At 32.4% G+C, this 21149-nt stretch overlaps 1 protein-coding gene and 1 long non-coding RNA gene across 3 annotated transcripts; one reads left to right on the forward strand and one right to left on the reverse strand.

Annotated features, from left to right (window-relative positions):
- Window positions 1-1708: 1708 nt before the first annotated feature.
- LOC130215906 (claudin-1) lies at window positions 1709-16444 on the reverse strand. 2 transcript variants are annotated; one of them, XM_056447767.1, is made up of 5 exons: window positions 16374-16444; window positions 4872-5021; window positions 4623-4787; window positions 2154-2235; window positions 1709-2052 (listed from the first exon to the last, which is right to left on the reverse strand). In XM_056447767.1, exons 2-5 carry the CDS (start codon window positions 4939-4941, stop codon window positions 1893-1895), a joined length of 477 nt encoding a protein of 158 aa, XP_056303742.1. In that variant the 5' UTR covers window positions 4942-5021; window positions 16374-16444; the 3' UTR covers window positions 1709-1892. The 2 variants fall into 2 exon arrangements, with proteins under 2 accessions (XP_056303742.1, XP_056303741.1); XM_056447766.1 differs by lacking the exon at window positions 16374-16444 and having other exon boundaries at window positions 4872-6230.
- On the forward strand, window positions 16433-18721 carry LOC130215907 (uncharacterized). The gene is made up of 2 exons (XR_008835753.1): window positions 16433-16656; window positions 18117-18721. It is a non-coding gene; the product is annotated as an uncharacterized LOC130215907 (long non-coding RNA).
- The last annotated feature ends 2428 nt before the right edge of the window (window positions 18722-21149 follow it).

Here is a 21149-nt window from a genome sequence, read left to right on the forward strand (position 1 = left end):
ATTTTGTATGGCAAAAATCTAACAAATAGCATTTTGACGTAATTATTACACCATGAGCATATTTTTCCACCACCCCAATTATGGACCAATCTAGCAGTCAAATCAGTAAGTAAATAAAATATTTTTACTTGTAAGTAATAACTTTTACTTTACTAATAACTGATTTTTTTTATCTTTGCCATGATAACAGTAAATAATATTTAAGATTTTAGATATTTTCATGATGCTTCTATCCAGCTTAAAGTGATATTTAAAGGCTTAACTAGGTTAATTAGGTGAACTAGGCAGGTTAGGGTAATAAGGCAAGTTATTGTATATTGATGGTTTGTTCTTGTAGACTATCGAAAAAATGTATAGTTTAAAGAGGCTAATCATTTTGACCATAAAATACTTTTAAAAAATTTAAAACTGCTTTTATTCTAGCCAAAATAAAACAAATAAGACTTTCTACAAAAGAAAAAAATATTATCAGACATACTGTGAAAAATTACTTGCTCTGTTATTTGGGAAATATTTTAAAAAGAAAAACAAAATCAAAGGGGGGCTAATATAATATATATATATAGTTGACTTTTTTATTCTTTTTTAAAATATTTCCCAAATGATGGTCTATATTTTCTAGAAATCACAGCTTTTGAGTGACCAGTTTCTCTTGCTATGGTCAAAAGCCTCATTACTTTAGGGTTCATAGGGTTCATCTCAAATTGCTGTCTGAGGGTTTCAATCACATTAAAACAGGGGTGTTCCTGTCCCTGTTCCTGGAGATCTACCTTCCTGCAGATTTCAATTGCAACCGGTTGCAAGCCATATTAAACACACCTGCCTGTTCAGGTCCTAATTAATTGGTTCATGTGTGTTTAATTGGGTTGGAGCTGAACTCTGTAGGAAGGTAGATCTCCAGGAGCAGGGTTGAACAAAACCCCATCTTACGAAGTCAATGAAAACTGGAAGTTTTGGCTGCTAGTTAAATAGATTTTTCAGATAATTAAATATAAACAGCAGGCACAGATCAATAATTCTGATATCCATATGACTCACCATCTACCTGATGCTACACAATCTTTAATTAGCTGATGTTAATTAAATACCTCATTACCTCAACTTAAATGAAGTAAGTTCACCTTGCTCATATACATTAGTTTTTAACTCAAATGGTTTGTAGCAATCGGTTTCCTCAAACAGTCTGATTTGCCTTAACTTATTGAGTTTTTAGTACTCAGTTGGTTTGAGTTCTCTTCATTTATTGTGTTTTACTGTGCTCAAATTGCTTCTTTTACTCAAATGGATTAAGTTCACAGTACTCATTAGGAATAGTTTTTGAACTTAAACGGTTTGTTGCAATCAGTTTGCTCAAATGGTTTGAGTTACCTCAACTTTTTGGGTTTTACAGTGTATTGTTAAATTAAATACAAACAATGTAGTCAGATGATATACCTTTCACTAAGTAAAATATTGCATGTCATTAAGCAAAAGAGCACTGCATATTATTATTATAGTATACAGTTTTGTATTTATAGTGCTATAAACAAAGGAGAATTAACAAACAAGTGCACACAATGACAAACAATTTATTGTGTAAGTTTTGTACAATAATGATTAATATTTAAAAGAGTAAATTATAAAACAAGCAAAAAGATACAATAAATCAAAATCCAGACTCTTCTTCAAACATCATCAAATAGTACAAAATATATCAAATGAATGAAAACAGTTTAAATATAAAAGTCCATATAAACCACACACACATAAAAACCATCAGGACATTAGGTCATATCAGCACAATGCATTATACATTTATACTTATCTGTATTACAATTCATATACATTTATTATCCCTAACAAGTGTGTGATGTTCAAATTGAGGTTTAGTCATTCAGATCATCTCAGGAGCATTAAACGTAGTCTTTTTCAGGATTTTTGGAGACCAGATGCTGGCTGAGCTTATTGCTGGATCTCAGATTCTTCACGCTGCAGACGCATAAAAACACACCTCCGAATAAACAGAGCAAAGATGCGACAAATGCACCAATCAGAGATTTGCCGATAACATACCTACAAAAAAAACAGAGAGCACAGACGATTAACATTTCAGATCCACAAAAACAAAACAACATGAAGCTGCAGTGAATATTCAAAACAAAAACTAAACTTACTTATCCTTGCCCTCGTCCTTCTGATAGAAATCATCGACAATTAAATAAGTGAACCAGCTGGTTATTCCCAAAGCAAACAGACCTACATTGGGTAGAAGAAAGAAGAATATATGTTCATAAAGCTTATTCCAAATCTAATAATATTACAGCAACTTAAAATATCTGTTTTGGATGTGAATGTGTTTCATTCATTAATTTTCCTTCAGCTTAGTCCCTTATTTATCAGGGGTTTGCTAAAGCGGAATGAACCGCCAACTATTCTAGCAAATGTTTTATGCAGCGGCCCTTCCAAACGCAACCCAGTACTGAAATTTTACACACACGCTCATATTTGAATGTATTTTTAAAAAGTAATTTATTAATTTGATGAACAGCTCAATTGTTTTGTATAATTACTCTATTTAACGCCACATGATCTTTCAGAAATTTTAATGTGTGGATTTGCTGCACGAGAAACAGTTTGTTTTTATTATCAATGTTGAAAATCATTGCATTTTTATGGATGTTATGACCCATTTTTTTATTTTAGGATTTTTTAATAATTAAAAGAACATTTTCAAAAGAAAATAAAAAAATATTTTGTAACATTAAAATGCATTTACATTTTCAATAAATAATAATAAAATAAAAAAAAAAAAAAAAAAAAAAAAAAAAAAAAAATATATATATATATATATATATATATATATATATATATATATATATATATATATATATATATATATATATATATATATATATATATATATATATATATATATATATATAGCAGTTAACTAAACCTTAACAGATATGTAAAAAGTATAGCATTTTTATTCAGCAAAGATACATTTAATTTATCAAAAGTGATTGCTAATTAAAAAATAAAATAGAATCAGTTCTATAAAAAAAACAGGTTAGGTTTCCGAAAAATATTATATTAGGTAAACCTTTAAGTACCAATCTAGAAATAAAACATGCTAGTTTATAAATGTTTTTTCAATCAATCTTTTTTGTTAAGTTTATTAAATATTATAAAATAAATATATCTTCATGTCTCAGTTTAAAATAAATAGCATTTAATATATCATTTTATTAGCAGTTTATAGCAACAATAGCTTTATTTAGCAAGGATGATACAGTAATCGATTAAAAGAGCCAGTATATTGATCTATTTGAAATAAATTCTGTTGTATCATAATACACAGCTGCATGTCAATTCACTGTTTCTCTGAATTTTGGATTAGTACTTATGATATAGTTATAATTTTTTTAATCTATCTATCTATCTATCTATCTATCTATCTATCTATCTATCTATCTATCTATCTATCTATCTATCTATCTATCTATCTATCTATCTATCTATCTATCTATCTATCTATCTATCTATCTATCTATCTATCTATCTATCTATCTATCTATCTATCTATCTATCTATCTATCTATCTATCTATCTATCTATCTATCTATCTATCTATCTATCTGACAAATGCACCATTCAGTGATTTGCAGATATATATATCTATATATAGGTTAGTAGTATATATATATATATATATATATATATATATATATATATATATATATATATATATATATATATATATATATATATATATATATATATATATATATATATATATATATAGTAGTCAACATTTGAAGTGGATCCAAAAGTTTTTTTTTTTAAATTGTACTATAGGTGGTGTTCAGTAGTTTTAGGACAGCGTTCATAAACTCTTTTGATCAACTTCAAATGTTGAGTACTGTATATATAAACAATTAGACAACTATAACAATTATAAAACTAGACAATTATAAAAACAACTTTTACTGGAACAACTCAGAACAATTGTCATTTAAAAAAATAAATAATAAAAAAAATAAAAAAATAATAATGCTCTAAATGACAATATTTTTATCTACAATTTGGAAGAAATTTAGCAGACCTAAAAACCAAAAACAAATTTTAAAAATATATACACAAGCCTACACAGCAAAATCCTCTGAGTAAAATTTAACTCTAAATTGAGTTAAAGTTACTCAAGTTAATGAGACAATGAAAGGATGATTGAGCACTGGTGATGAACACCTGCTGTTAATAAGCAGAAACACAAAACTACATCTGACTTCTGTCACAGCCTTAGATGAAATCAGCTGAAATACAATACATTGAATCTCTCAAAATCTCAGCAGAGGATTGTTAAGCAACTCAACATACAACTCCACAAACAGCAGCTTTACTTCTTACCAACCTGTTTGCCCTTATTCAAAGAGGAACCAAATACTCTCTGAACTGAGTACATTTTACTCAGAGGATTTTGCTGTGTAGTAAATCCAGTAAATCCAAAGGAACTGAGAATTTTCAAGCGCTCTCCACATACTAGTTTTAATTTAAAAGAACTTTTACAGGTATAAAAGGAAATATTTTAACAAAATCACTTAAAAGGTTAAATGATCAGTAATATTTAAAATTCACAAACTCACCACCACACACTGAGAGGATTCCTCCAAAGAAAGCAGTTCTGTCCTTCAACGTCTCATTGTCGTCTAAAAATTTTGTGCATCTGAGTCCAGAAACGGCTACCAGAACAGCAAAGCTTGACAACACGATGCTGACGATCATGATTACTCGACTCATCCGGATTTCAACTACAACAAACACACAGCACATTAAACACACACATAAGAAGCCAAATGTCTGTTTGATCCATATAGTAAATGACTGAAACTCACAAGTTTGATGAAGGAGAGAATTAAAATTGGTGCACCGAACATGAGACGAACTGTCGACTGAACACTGCATCCACAGTCCTTCATATTTCACCAGAATCACAGACTGGTCATTGTTGTGTCCGCTGATTTTCCATTCGTTCGTAAATGTGCCTATGAGCAGGCCACATAATCCAGCAATGGTCAAAATATAACCAAAGAGTTGAAAAGCCATTTTTGAGTAAAATAACAAAACAACGTGAAGTAAATGTTTCAGTCAGAAGTATTTGTCCACTGAGGCTCACCAATGCAAACTGAGCATTGCAGGCTGCTATTTATCACTTGAAGTAGGTGTGAATCATTCATGGACTGGACATTGGGTCATATTTCAATGGAATTAGTAGCTCTGATTTGGAAATATCTAGTTTGAGCTTAACAACAATATGTTGGGGGTTGAAACAGTAGGTTATTGGTTTAATTCCTAATATTATTTAGGGTAAAGTAGATGTGTAAATCATTCATGGGCTGGGTGGATCCATGAATTGTTTATTCTAAATAAAGCATGGTAGGTTTGAATCATTCATTGTCAGGACATCGGGTCACGTTTGGAAAATAATATATTTTTTGAGTTTCAGGTGTGATGGTTGAAACCTTTAAATGGAAATCAAACAGTAGGTTGTTGGTTCCTTTCCCAAAATGAAGTGATTTTAGATGAAGCATTGTGAAGTACAGTAGATGTGAATAATTTATGGACTAGACATTGGGTCAGATTTCAAATGTTATTAGCAGCTTATATATCTATGTTGAGCTTATTTTTGAGATTTATGTCTGATGGTCGAAACTTTTGATTGAAAAACAGTAGGTTGCTGGTTCAATTCCCCATAATCCGTGTAGGTTAATAAAGCATTGTCAGTTTAAATCATTCATTGTCAGGAGATCGGGTCAGATTTGGAAAAAATCTAAGTTTAACTTATTTTTTAGTTTCAGGCTTGGTGGTTGAAACCTTTAATTGGAAAACAAACAGTAGGTTGATGGTTCATTTCCCAAAATGAAGCAATTTTGGATAAAGCATTGTGAAGTACAGTAGATGTGAATAATTTATGGACTAGACATTGGGTCCGATTTCAATAGAATTAGTAGCTCTGATCTGAAAATATCTAGTGTGAGTTTATTTCTGAGATTTATGCAAGCGGCTTGAAACTTTTGATAGAAAAACAGTAGGTTGCTGGTTCAATTCCCCATAAACAGAGTAGTTTAATAAAGCTTTGTCAGTTTGAATCATTCATTGTCAGGACATGTGGTCAGATTTGGGAAAACAAAGCAAAGTTAACCTTCTTTTTTGAGTTTCAGGCATGGTTGTTGAAATCTTTAATTGGAAAACAAACAGTAGGTTGTTGGCTCATTTCCCAAAATTCAATGATTTTGGATAAAGCACTGTGAAGTACAGTAGGTGTGAATCCTTTATGGACTAGACATTGGGTCAGATTTTAAAGGAATTAGATCTGATCTGAAAATATCTAGTTTGAGCTTATTTTTGAGATTTATGCAAGCGGGTTGAAACTTTTGATAGAAAAACAGTGGGTTGCTGGTTCAATTCCTCATAAACAGAGTAGGTTAATAAAGCTTTGTCAGTTTGAATTATTCATTGTCCATACATCGGGTCAGATTTGGGAAAGCAAAGTTGAACTTCTTTTTGAGTTTAAGGTGTGGTGGTTGAGCTCTTTAATAGAAAAACAAACAGTAGGTTTTTGGTTCATTTCCAAAACTGAAGCGATTTGGATAAAACAATGTGAAGTACAGTAGGTGTGAATAATTTATGGACTAGACATTTTAAGGGATTTTAAAGGAATTAGCTCTGATCTGAAAATATCTTGTTTGAGCTTATTTTTTAGATTTATGTATGGGGGTTGAAACTTTTGATTGAAAAAGTTTCATAAACAGAGTAGGTTAATAAAGCATTGTCAGTTTTAACCATTCATTTTCAGGACATGGAGTCAGAGTTGGGAAAACAAAGCAAAGTGGAACTTCTTTTTGAGTTTCAGGTGTGGTGGTTGAGATCTTTGATTGGAAATCAAACAGTAGGTTGTTGGTTCATTCACCAAAATAAAGTCATTTTGGATAAAGCATTGTGAATTAAGATTTGTCCAAAGTCAGCAGATCTGGGAAGGAAAAATCTAGCTTATTTAGAGTCTTTGGTGTTGTGGTTGAAACCTGTAATTGGAAAACAGTAGGTTGTTGCTTCAATTTCCCAAATTAAGTGTGGGTACACCTGTACAGCGCTGCTGAAGTACAGCGGGTGTGAATTATTTATGGACTAGACATTGAGTCAGATTTCTATAGAATTAGCAGATTTGGCTTTGAAATAAATTTAACTTAAATTTATTATTGAGTTTTGTTTTTAATCAGATATAGTATGTTGTTGGTTTGAATCCCAATATTAAGCCATTTTTGATAAAGTGTAAATCATTCATTGACAGGACAGGGCAAGTTTTCAATGGAATTAGCAGCTCTGATCTGGAAAACTGTACTTTGAACTTAATTTTGAGTTTTAAAGGTGTTTGGGTTGAAGCTTTTGATCTGAAAATAGTAGGTTGTTGGATCAATTCTCAATATTATGCCATTTTGAATAAAGTATCATGGAGTTAAACAATACATTTAAAGGAGATTTCAAGGTCAGATTTCAATAAAATTTGGAAATTTGGACTTAATAAATTAAAATTTGGACTTAATACATTTTAAGTTTTATATGTGTTGGGATTAAAGATTTTGATTGGAAAATAGTAGGTTGTTGGTTCAATTCCCTATAACAAGGCAATTCTGAATAAATCTATACAAATATTTTAAGTAACCAATTGGTCATTTATTATGATGAATGAACATGTTTATAGGGAGGACGATGAAAAATGTTTCAAACCACACACATCAGCACATTACGCCTAATGATGAACGCATCATGACCATGATAAATCGTTAAACTAACACTCATTTACTTACAAATGCAACAAGATTTATTTATAGTCTCATAATCTTGTGATGCTTCCTCCTTTTTTAGGGTTGTGACGCTGACAGGAAACAAATGGGCGTGAGGATGGACACATGCCGGGAAGGTTAGCTTTGGTCATCTATTACAGTATAGTAACATTGAGCAATTATATTTCAAGGATCATTATATCTAAGGTTTTTCCCCCTTTCTTCTTGAATGAAAGTTTAAATTGCTGGGGGGAATGTTTTGTAACTTTTATTTGAAATTTTATTTTTGGGTTTTTTTATGTAAAGATATCAAGTTAAAACTTTACCAATGAATTGTACACATTACTATTAACTATATTTGTATGGCAAATTTTCTAATTAAAAATGTTTTTATTCAAGAATATGTATTTTTTATTTGCCGTGTAAACGTATCTTAATGAAATACTTTTTTCAAGACATATTAAAAGAAACTTTATGTTCAAAGAAATGAAAAGAAAAAAAATGTGCCAACAACACCAGTGTGCGTTGTGTGTTTTGGCTCTCACACAAAAATGTTTTCCAGTTCTCAAGCTGATGAGTGTACAAACACTTTCTGCTTTGTTTCGTTGCATGAGTCATGTTTTGCTCAACTAGATTATGATTTTGATGAAAAGAAAAGCCCTCATTGTCTCAATATGCTACATGATTTTAAATTCCATTCATGTTTTAGAGCACAAACACCCAAGTTTAATATGGTCTTTAAAAAAAGGTATATATTTAATGGTGCATATTGGCAGAGTCTAACGCCATCTTATGGTTCCTTAATATACTGTGTTTGATAAAGCAAAACATCAGTATTGTATACTAACAAATCATTAAAGAATCAACAAATGCATCTCTACATTTGATGCTTTATTAGAGTTTATGTGCTATAGAGTGGCTGGATTCAATGAAAATTACTCTTATTATATAATAACTATATGCCCATTTGTATTTTATATTTTACCCATATACTCATTTAATTTATATTTTAGCAAGTTATTGTATTTACATAAATCATGTTAAGTGCAAGTGTTGATTTTAATGTTACAAATAAGTTTTGTGAAAACAAATTTTCAAAATACATGGGTGAAATTCACCATATCGAAAATTAAACAACGACTTCATTTGATTAAATAATAATGAGCAAACATTTAAAGAAAATGAATAAATATTTAAAATGAGATTAAAGATTTAAAATAACAATAAATTAGTATTTATTAGTATTTATTAATTAGTGCTCCACTGTGAACATTTTCATCAATTAATTCTTGTTCTAAATTTGACTGATGCCTTATTTTTGGTATTACATACTGTAACAATGAATTAAATTTTAGTTGAAGTATTCTGTGTCATGGTAAAAAACCTTAGGGTTGCACCGATATGGATTTACTGACTGATGCAGACGGTTTAGATCTGGAGGCCAAAAGCCAATACATAAGCTGGTAAATATAAATATTTCTACTTATTTAAAACAAACACAACAGATTTTATTTTAAAACCTTAACTTCAGAAAAGTTTGAACTGATCTCTAAATTTAATTAATCAACTATTCTTTTTCTCTGGCCATTTTTCTGAAATTCTACTACCCGGCCTAAAATAAATGCTTCAATAAAGCTGCCAAGTCACTGAACATTATTCAAAATTTCACAAGACGGTTATAATGCGCTTAACTGTCATCATTAGCATCTTAATATCTTGAAAGTTTTAAATATCTTAATTTAAAAAAATGTGTGTACGTTTATAAAGCTATATGTCATATTTACATCAAATTATATTAAAAAAAAAAAAATGAATGAATTACTGCTTATGCAAGGTGTTACAGCCTCTACAGTAAGAGCAGGACAGTAGATTAGACGTCTTCTCTCTTCCAGTCTCACAATTTTTTTCCCTCTTTTTCAAAGTCATGAAAACACTAAAGTAAAGTAGAGAGAGAGAGAGAGAGAGAGAGAGAGAGAGAGAGAGAGAGAGAGAGAGAGAGAGAGAGAGAGAGAGAGAGAGAGAGAATACGTCTGATTCCCAATTCCAACAAAGTTACTGAAAGAATTGCTACCTGTTATAGGAGAACCTCTTCTTAACATTATCAACTCTTCTTTATCTTTAGGCCATGTTCCAAATCCCTAAAGTTAGCTGTTATTAAACCTATTATTAAGAAACCACAACTGGAACCCAGCAACTTAGCTAATTATAGGCCTATTTTCAAACCTTCCATTATATCTAAAATACTAGAAAAGTTGTTTCTGCTCAATTATGCTCCTTTCTGCAGACCAACAATGTTTTTGAAGTGTTTCAGTCAGGTTTCAGAGCTCATCACAGTACAGAAACTGCATTAGTGAAAATAACCAACGATTTACTCTAGCTGCTGACCAAGGGTGCATTCTCGCTATTAGTTTTACTCGATCTTAGTGCGGCATTTGACACCATTGACCATGGTATCCTTATTAATCGCTTAAAGTCTACAGGTGTCCAGGGACAGGCCCTACAATGGTTTAAGTCATACTTATCTGACCGTTACCAGTTTGTAAATATAAATGGACAGCCTTCACAAATCAGCCCAGTAAAATACGGGGTGCCTCAAGGATCAGTTTTAGGCCCTTTACTGTTTACAATATACATGCTACCCCTGGGAGACATTATTAGAAGTCATGGGATCAGCTTTCACTGCTATGCAGATGATACTCAATTATATATTTCAACTAAACCTGATGAGACGTCTAATCTGTCCAAGCTAACTGAGTGTATTAAAGATGTTAAAGACTGGATGACCAACAATTATCTTCTCTTAAACTCAGACAAAACAGAATTATTACTATTGGGCCTAAATCCTGTACACAGCAGATCTCACAACTCGACCTACAATTAGAGGGATACAAAGTTAGCGTTAGCTCTACTATAAAAGATCTGGGTGTCATATTAGACAGCAATTTAACTTTTAAAAATCATATTTCCCATGTCACAAAACTGCTTTCTTTCATCTGAGAAATATAGCTAAGTTACGAAGTATGCTATCCATCTCAGATGCAAAAAAGCTAGTCCATGCTTTTATGACTTCTAGGCTGGACTACGTAATGCTCTGTTTGCTGGCTGCCCAGCATCCTCTATTAACAAACTTCAATTAGTACAAAATGCAGCTGCCAGAGTTCTTACCAGGTCTAGAACATTTGATCACATCACACCAATTTTATCCTCCTTACACTGGCTGCCTGTTAAGTTTCGTATTGAATTTAAAATATTGCTTCTTACATATAAAGCTCTAAATAATCTAGCTCCTGTTTATCTAACCAATCTTCTGTCTCGCTACAATCCAACTCGCTCTTTAAGATCTCAAAACTCAGGACTTCTGGTAGTACCTAGAATAGCAAAGTCGAGGTAAAGGAGGTCGAGCCTTCTCATTTATAGCTCCTAAACTCTGGAATAGCCTTCTGATAACGTCCGAGGCTCAGACACACTCTCCCAATTCAAAACTAGATTAAAGACCTATCTGTTCAGTAAAGCATACACTTAGTGCACCACTTAGGGGGCTTCCACACAGGTTATGCATCTTGCTGATATACACTGTGAACATCAGCTACGCTAATTATTTTCTTTATTCTCCATTTCCACCTGGGGATACTCTTCCCAGGTGGGGAGGGCTATGCAGAGACTCAGACTATGCAGAGTCACTGATTCGGACCCAAGACCAACGACAGAGATGATCCCAAGGTTTCCATATCCTGGACCTGGCCGAATCCTGAACAACTAGATTGCGATGGTCATGGAACAAGTGGAGAGACCATTTAGCGACTGTTTCCTGTGACGCTCCGAGACAGGACGAGTCTTCGCTGAGGCCAGCTTCCAGCCGTCCTCCACTTGCGACTGCAGCTCTGCCACCAAGACGTTTTGGCCGCGGAGAAATTAAAATGGTCGTAGCCCAAACTGAGCATGGGTTCTCTCAAGGTTTTTTTCTTCACTTCCGCCTTTAGTGAAGTTTTTTTTCCCCTCTTCCGCCTGTCGCCACTGGCTTGCCTGGTTCAGGATCTGTATAGCTGCGCATTCGTTGGAATTTGGGTGCTCTTCCGTATTTGGACTCTCAGTAGTGAATTATAAACCACACTGAACTGACGCTAAACTGAACTGAACTTAAACACTACAAACTGAACTACACTGTCCTATTTACTGTGACCTTTTATTGTGAAGTGCTTTGACACAATTCTAACATTGTATAAGCGCTATTACAAATAAAGGTGAATTGAATTGAATTGAATTGAATACGGTGCATCCAGAAAGGATAGCGTTTCACTTTTTCCACATTTCTTTATGTTACAGCCATATTGCAAAATGGATTAAATTAATTACTTTGCTAAAAAAAAAAATTGTTTAATTGTTGCAAATTTATTAAAAAATAAAAAACCTGAAAAATAACATGTTCAGTACATCAGCATTCACAGCCTTTGCCATGAAGCTCTAAATTGAGCTCAAGTACATTCTGTTTCTACTGATCATTCCTGAGATGTTTCAGCAGCTTTATTTGAGTTCACCTGTGGTAAATTCAGTTGATTGGACATGATTTGAAAAGGCATACACCTGTCTATATAAGGTCCCAGGGTTGACAGTGCATGTCAAAGCACAAACCAAGCATGAAGACAAAGGAATTGTCTGTAGACCTCCGAGACAGGATTGTCTCGAGGCACAAGGACAATGACACAAAGCACACCTCCAAAATATCAATGAAGTGGCTTCACAACAACTTGGTGAATGTCCTTGAGTGGCCCAGTCAGAGCCCAGACCTAAATCCTATTGAACATTTCTGGAGAGATCTGAAAATGGCTGTACACAGTCGCTTCCCATCCAACCTGATAGAGCTTGAGAAGTACTGCAAAGAAGAATGGGCAAAAAATTCCCAAAGACAAGTGTGCGAAGCTTGTGGCATCATATTCAAAAAGACTTGAGGCTGTAATTGCTGCCAAAGGTGCATAAACAAAGTACTGAGCAAAGGCTGTGAATACTTCTGTACATTTGATTTTTGTTTTTGTTTTTTTATTTTTAATAAATTTCAAAAAATCTTTTTTTCACATTGTCATTATGGGGTATTGTGTGTAGAATTTTAAGGAAATAAATTAATTAAACCCATTTTGGAATAAGGCTGTAACAAAAAAAAAAAAAAATTGCAAAAAGTGAAGTGCTATGAATACGTTCCAGATGCACTGTACATTTAAATCCAACATTTTTTATACCTTAAACACTTTTTCCCTCACAGTTATAATATACTAAGTTTTCTGACTTTTTAATTTTAAATTACTCGACTGTACTGTAATCAAAGGCCAACTTATTAATCATAATATTTTTGTTACTAATTTTTAAAAGCTACTACTGATTTTATAAAACATAACCAGCATAATCCCCAAACATCAATTAGATGTTCAAGTCAAACTCTCAGTATTTGCGCCCTAGGACTGCCGCTCTCAAACCTGTCAGATGTCATTCCTGCAGAGAAAGCCTGAGGCCCAACGACACATTACTATGGGAATGTACTGTATGTGGCTTTCACTCTTTTTAAACCACACACACAGACTTACACCATTCATGTGTGGAGCGATTATGAAGGAGCAGTTCTAACATACTTGCACTTAATTACACAAATCAGACTAAAACAACCTACAAATGTCAGAAATTACAAACTTTTAGCGGCACGTCTCAATGCAGTTGCACCATACTTTTCTCAAAGCAAGTGCCTCAGATTTGACACACCAAATTGCTCATTTGTAGAGATATATGCATATTAGGACATTTAAAAGTTAAAACACACACACACACATTTTACTGTAAGAATGACTCATGTTAAACACATATGACTTTTATGGAAAGCTTGCCTACAATCTGCTCACATATAGTCACTGCATATTATGGTAAAAAAAAAAATTAGCTTAAAATGTGAATCTTCTAATTAGACTCAAGAGATCAGACTATACTCAACAGATACTGTATATATTCTGCATATTAACCCTTTCATAATAACATATTATAAAATATGCACCAATTGTCAACCAGGCAGTTACGATGCCAGTTAAACCTATGTATAAATAAATGATTAATAAGCAATTCAGTTTTAAGTGTTTTTAAGTGGCCCTTTTACATAGCAATACTCAAAATAAAACCTAGGTTGGCTATACCAGAGCATGAGGAACACCAATTTTACGTTTTTCTAATAACTTCATCAACCGATGGCTCACTTATAGATTTATCTTCATATTAGTCATCAAGCAATATTGGATAATATTGGATTTTAAGCATGACTTGAATTATGAGATAAAACATTTTTTGTTTCAAGTTAGGCCTGCGTCCTGCTGCACAGCAAGAGAGCCATAGATTTAACTTTTTAGGAAAGTTCAACAACAAATTGCTTTTAACTAGGCCCACATGGAATCTGCGTGCTCAGAAATCTGCAGATTCTTAGCCCATCGTCGAGTCTATTTATTTTGTTGTGTGTAAATGTGTGTAAATTTAAATTTATTTAGTTTTAAATGAATTTCAGTAATATTATTGACTAATATGAAAATGTTGATTTATTTACAATACTGTTTGTAAAGTCTTTTTGGAGGTCTATTATATGAGAGACTTGCTTTGTTCACCAATGTATAAGTGGATCTAATTGGATGTGCATTGTAAACATTAAATAAGAGTTGAAAAGGTATTATTTTTATTTAATGTATTATGTTTAGTTACGATGCTCCCAAAATAATAATTAAATAATAAATTCACAGATTTTTACAAAATTCTGTGAAGAAAAATTCAGCAGGTTCTGTCTGGCCCTACTTATAACATACTGTATATACCTGTAGCTACACTGTAATAAATAATCGATTTGTGTTGGGGCAACATGAAAATATTAAGTTAACTTATTAGTTTTACAAATTTAAGTGGATTGAACATAAAACAATCAAGTTGTCCCCTCAAAAAACCTTAAGAATTGTGTTGTTTCAGCTGTTCTTGTTTCAGCTACATTCTGTCCAAGAGGGAAATTTAAAATATCTGTCATTGTGGAATTTTCATATCCGGAAATCTCTCTATTTGCAAAATTGGACAGAGAAAGGTATTTACTTCTTATCTGATATTTTGGACCTAATCAGCTTATTTACTTTCTTATTAAAAAAATTATGGAAAGATGGTCATTCCCTATTAAATTAATGAATATAACTCTGTAACAAAAGCCATTCCCTCTGGTTTACCAATGCTAATGAGAAGTCATATGTCCTCATATAGTACTCATAGAACTGATTCTGTACTATACTTAAATGAGGTAGAATTTGTAGTAAAAAATGTACAAACAAAGTTATTAGATTATTATTTTTTTTAAAACAGAGCCTTAAAACCAAGAGGAAATTTTATTTGGAATGTTTGTTTTAAAGATATTGTGTGGAAAAAAGCTCGGTTGTTTCCTTTTCGTTTCTGCATAAGTAATAAACATAGGGAACTACATTTAAAAATACTTCAGAACATTTTTGGTAGCAATTTTACATTATCTAAATTTATGCAGACTGATGGAAACTGCTCATTCTGTTTAGATCACCCAGAGTCTTTGGTTCATCTTTTTTATGAATGTCAACATTCAAAGATTTTTTGGAAAGACTTATCATTGTATGTAAAAAAACAAAACAAAACAGGTTTTGTTGTAATTTGACCCCCAAAGATGTTATATTTTATTTTGAATCAAACAATTTATCTGTGGAATTTAGAAAAAATCTTTAGATTTTATTTGGTAAATTCCATATTCATAAATGTAGGTTGAATACCTCTAAACCTTGTTTAATGATTTGTATTATAGATTTTCGTTTATATATAGACTCGCTCCAGTATATTAATAGCAAGAAATGTCAAGATACAACTATATGCAAAGTTAACTGAATAGTAAACTTGCTGTCCATTGGGTAGGTTAAATCATATTATCATTGTAAAGGTTTCTATGTAGAAGTTGTCTTTTTAAAATTATTTTATGTAATTTATATTTTGGTTTATTTTGTTATTAGTTACATTTGTATTATTTGGATTTCATGTTTAAATTGTATATTTGCTGTTGTTCCCCCCCCCCCCCAAAAAAAGAAGATTTTTTGAGTGTATAAAAATCTCTGCATATTATGATGGAGGGAAAAGGGCATTTACCATTAAATAAACAACTTTAGCTTTAAGCTGGGATGAACTAGATGCTCCACTATAGGCCTACATTACCAAGAGCACTATAAATAAAATAAAAGAATTCTGATGTTAACCTAAACGACTCCCTTTTAGACATACAGTATCTGCATATTAAAGCCTCCAGAAATGGCCAAAAACACACACTTCAGCTTTAAGCCTGACTCGAGTTCGCGTCTCGAGCTTCGGGTTTCAGCACTCGCGTTTCCTTCTCTGAAAAAACCAAAACTTAACCAGCCTGGTCTCACGAGAAAACAGCAACCAGCACAGCGAACTTATTTTCAGGTAGCCCGGTGGTAGTCGTTTTTATTCACCAGAATAAGTTTTTACACGCATATCCAACCTGTTTGAGTTTAATTATCACTGACTCACCACACCCTCATGTGACCACCTGTACCGGTTTTTCCTGAAGATGTGCCGCAGGCTCATCGGCCCGAAATGGGTAAACGACGAGAATTAAAGCAAAGCCTGAAGAGCTGCACTCACACCTGCGCGCCGACACACCTAAACGCTTCAGTTTACGCTCTCGGAGGAGAAGGTGTTGAGGTGAACGGTGTAAAGCTGTCTGGAGGTTGTAAGTGTTAAGTATTAGGTGTGTACATCTCCATTTTTCGACACGAGACGCGCGTTTGGACCGCTGCAGCGTTTCTCTCAGGTAAAGCAACTGTCATTTCCGAGGGGAGCCTTTTACGCAACTGACAGCCAGTTTGAGTGACGTGTTGAATGTGATAATAAACACGATAGAAATAAACACTCACGGTTTAACATGCTCTGTCTAAGAGTTCACAGGTGAGGTGTTTTTTAAAGCATTTTATGTTTTATTATTATTATTATTAAACGTATGTCTGACGTCGGTTATCTGTACGTTGCGTTTTTAAAATGGCGCGTCAAGTTTAGTGTAAGGTTGAAAGCAAGTTGATATTCATATTTAATTTTTGTGGCGGTCACTTAACAAAATGGGTAATGAAAGCCTTAAAATTAATTTCAAATTGTATTTTTTTCTAAATGAGACAGTGCTGCTAAATTAGATTGAGGGAAAATTTTAAATTTGAAAAAAAATAAAATAAAAAAATAAGTAAAACTTGCTCAAATAAAACAGAACCGGTATTAAAATTAATAGATAGACCTACATCGGACTCTGAATTGAAGGGATAGTTCACCCAACAATAACAACAACATACTCACCCTCAAGTGGTTCCAAACCTTTATAAAAGTCTCTTTATTATGTTGAACACTGTTGATTTTTTAAATATAGTTGAAAACCTGTAACCACTGACTTCCACAGTAGGAACAAGTATGGAATCATTAATAGGTTTTCAGCATTCTTCAAAATCTCTTCTTTTGTATTCAGCAGGAGAATGCATCTTAAATGTTTCACTGTAAACAATTCCTGGTTGCCTTACATTTTTAAGCTGAATCAAATCAACCTTATTGAACTTAAGTCCACTGAACTTATATTACGTTAAACTGACTTAAAACAGCTTGTGTAACTTATAATATTAAGTTAGAACATGATTAACTTAGTTTAATAAGTTACAATGACAAAAATGTATGCTGTCAGGACTAATTGATTATAAGATTTTTTTAGTGTTGAAACAAGTGTGCGAAAGTGACAGAATTTTCATTTTTGGGTAAACTATGCCTTTAAGTCTTATTGATTTTGATTTTAAACGAATAACATTTAGTCTGTTGAAATGACAATTGTGATTTGATAGATTTAATAGCCTTTAGAAACTTTCTGAATACTTTGTATAGGCTGTAAATATGTTCTATATTAGTAATATGTAGTATTTGTCATTAATTTCTAAAAAAAATAAAATAAAATTGCTTAAATTAATCATGTTTTTTTTAAGTGTTTAATTTTTGTTAGGGTGAATAATTAGCTACTTTTTAAACCGAATTTGTTGAATTTTACCGTGACATCCATTTTAAGTGCAAAAATTCCATGTAATAATAACAATTTCATGATTATTTAAGACAAACCGAGAAAAACGTTGATAAGCATGTTGAAAGGAATTCAAGTAGTTTTAGATAAGTGCTTAAAATATAATATCTACTTAAGTTATTTTAAAGTGGGCATGTGCATGAAATTTCATACTGCCATTTTTATTCCAGATGTTGCATAATACCTGTTTACCTGGACGTAAGACCTGCAGTGCACATTGCTAGGAATCGTGGCTGAGATGAATAGCAGGATTTCAGTCATTGTTTCTAGTAGTGCGCGCTGCAGATAATCAGCTTTCCCAAACTCAAATGCACAAACCTGAGAAGAGGAAAAAAGTTGTAAACTGGATTTATATATTCATGAAATACTCATGTATGCCGCTGGATGGCAGCAGAGCTGAAGGAAAGAGTTTCTGTCACCTGTGAAGCTCTGTGGTGTTTCAACATGCAATCTAAGCAGGAACATCTTCGGCATGTCGGTGAACCTGCCCTCGACTGGCTATTGTTTTCATTAACAGACAGGACATTTCCTCATTCATTAGTGATTGAGCCCTTTATGAAGATGAAAACCACACCACAAATTTTGCATCTGACTATTTAAAGTGATTCATTTTACATCTTGCTTTCAGTTTCTGTTGTCTAGGGTTGGGTTGCTGTGTGGGATTGTTGACAGCGACAAATAAAGAAAATGACAAAGAATGCACCTGTGTGAATGAAAGCTGTACCTTTATAATGGTTTTGAGTGATTGATTGAAGAATAAAGTAATTAAAGTATACCCTAAACCTAATTTATCGTCATTATTTTTAACAACATGTATACACTGTAAACAATGCTGGGTCCACACAATTCCTACATGTCGTCTCAACACAAAACAATTAAGTCAACTCAATCGTTTTGTAACAATTTAAGTGCATTGAACATAAAACAATCAAGTTGTCCTCCCAGAAAACTTAAGAATTGTTTCAACTCATTTTAAATAAGTAGTTTGAACAAGCAGCAAAAGTTTTTTTTTTTAAGTGTATGGCAGATATTTATTAAATATTTTTCTTTATAAATATAATTATTAAATGTATGATTCAGGATGTTTAAACAATATTTTGTGACTATACTATAATAAATAGATTTATTTACAGGTGGTCCACACTCTAAATAAACGTTGGATTGTCATAACCAAACATTGGGTTCATTTTTTTCCCACGTAAATGACCCTTTTTAATTTAACAGTTAACCCTTACCCGACGCTGGATTACCACAACCTAGCTTTTAAAGAGTAGGCCTACACATACAGTACACTACCTGACAAAAGTCTTGTCGCCTATCCAAGTTTTAGGTGCAACAAATAATAACCTGACTTCTAGTTGATCAGTTGGTATCAGAAGTGGCTTATATGAAAGGCAAATGCCTCAAGATTACGCTTATTTTACCAAAATAAAATATGATCATGCCTTGATTTCTAATTAGGACAGTAAGCTCTGACTTAAACAAAAGTTTGGTCACTTAACAGAAATAATGTACAGTATAGAATATAAAGTCATGGTGCAGTGGAAAAAGAACGAATATTGTGTATGACTCCCATGAGCTTAGACGACTGCATCCATACATCTCTGCAACGACTCAAATCACTTAATAATAATAATAAAAGTCATCTGGAATGGCAAAGAAAGCATTCTCGCAGGACTCCCAGAGTTCATCAAGATTCTTTGGATTCATCGTCAATGCCTCCTCCTCCATCTTACCCCAGACATGCTCTATAATGTTCACACCTGGTGACAGGGCTGACAATCCTGTACCACCTTGGCCTTCTTTGCTTTCTAGAACTTTGATGTGGAGGCTGAAATATGAGGAGGAGTGCTATCCTGCTGAATAATTTGCCCTCTCCTGTGGTTTGTAATGTAACGGGCAACACAAATGTCTTGATACCTCAGGCTGTTGATGTTGGCATCCACTCTGCAGATCCCCCCCACAACATACTAAAATGTAACCCCAAACCATGATTTTTCCTTCACCAAACTTGACTGGTTTCTCTGAGAATCTTGGGTCAATGTGGGTTCCAATAGGTCTTCTGCAGTATTTGTGACGATTAAGATGCAGTTTAACAGATGATTTATCCGAAAAATCTACTTTCTACCAAATGATCAACTAGAAGTCATTATTTGTTGCTCTTACAACTGGGATTGATGACAAGACTTTTGTCAGGTAATTTTTTTTTAAATAACTTCAATGAAAAATTGGTAATAATTGTAACTCATATCAATAAACATTTCATTTAAAAACAATAATTCTTCATCAATTATTTAACAACTGTTTTAATATATGGACATAATAATATAATTTTCTAATTGTCAAATGTTGTTGACAAAAACAATAAACAAGCCAAAAATGTCTTGTTGACATGCAAAATATTTTTTTAATTAATTATAGGCCTATTAACACGCACTTTTATAATAAAATATAATATAATAAATTACTTTTAACAAAAAAATTACAAATAATTCAATAATTAAAGACATGCAAAAAAAAAAACTAAACATGTACAGTTGAAAAGAGAATTATTAAATGCCCTTTGATTTTGTTTTTTAAATATTTTCCAAATTATGTTTAACAGAGCAATTAACTTTTCACAGTATGTCTGATAATATTTTGTCTTTTGTAGAAAGTCTTATTTGTTTCATTTCGGCTAGAATAAAAGCAGTTTTTAATTTTTAAAACATTTTAAGGTCAAAATGATTAGCCCCTTTAAACTAGTTAACCTAATTAACCTAGTTAAGCCTTTAAATGTCCCTTTAAGCTGTATACAAGTGTCTTGTAAAATATCTAGTCAAATATTATTTACTGTCATCATGGCAAAGATAAAATAAATCAGTTATTAGAAATGAGTTATTAAAACTGTTATGTTTAGAAATGTGTTGAAAAAAATCTCTCCGTTAAACAGAAATTGGGGGAAAAAATAAACTGGGGGCTAATAATTCTGATTTCTTTTGCATGACATTAATTGTTGAATTATTTGATTTTTCTTTATTTGTTTATATATATATATATATATATATATATATATATATATATATATATATATAAATAAAATTTAGCCTATAATATTAAGTAAACCACTTCATGAATAAACAGTAGGTGTAAGGTTCTAACCAGGGAGTTGTTGTTTATTTGACATAGATTTACAAATACACTCGAGCGCCACAAACAGACTC

This window comes from Danio aesculapii, chromosome 22 (assembly GCF_903798145.1).
Source record: "Danio aesculapii chromosome 22, fDanAes4.1, whole genome shotgun sequence".
NCBI classification, from domain to species: Eukaryota; Metazoa; Chordata; class Actinopteri; order Cypriniformes; family Danionidae; genus Danio; species Danio aesculapii.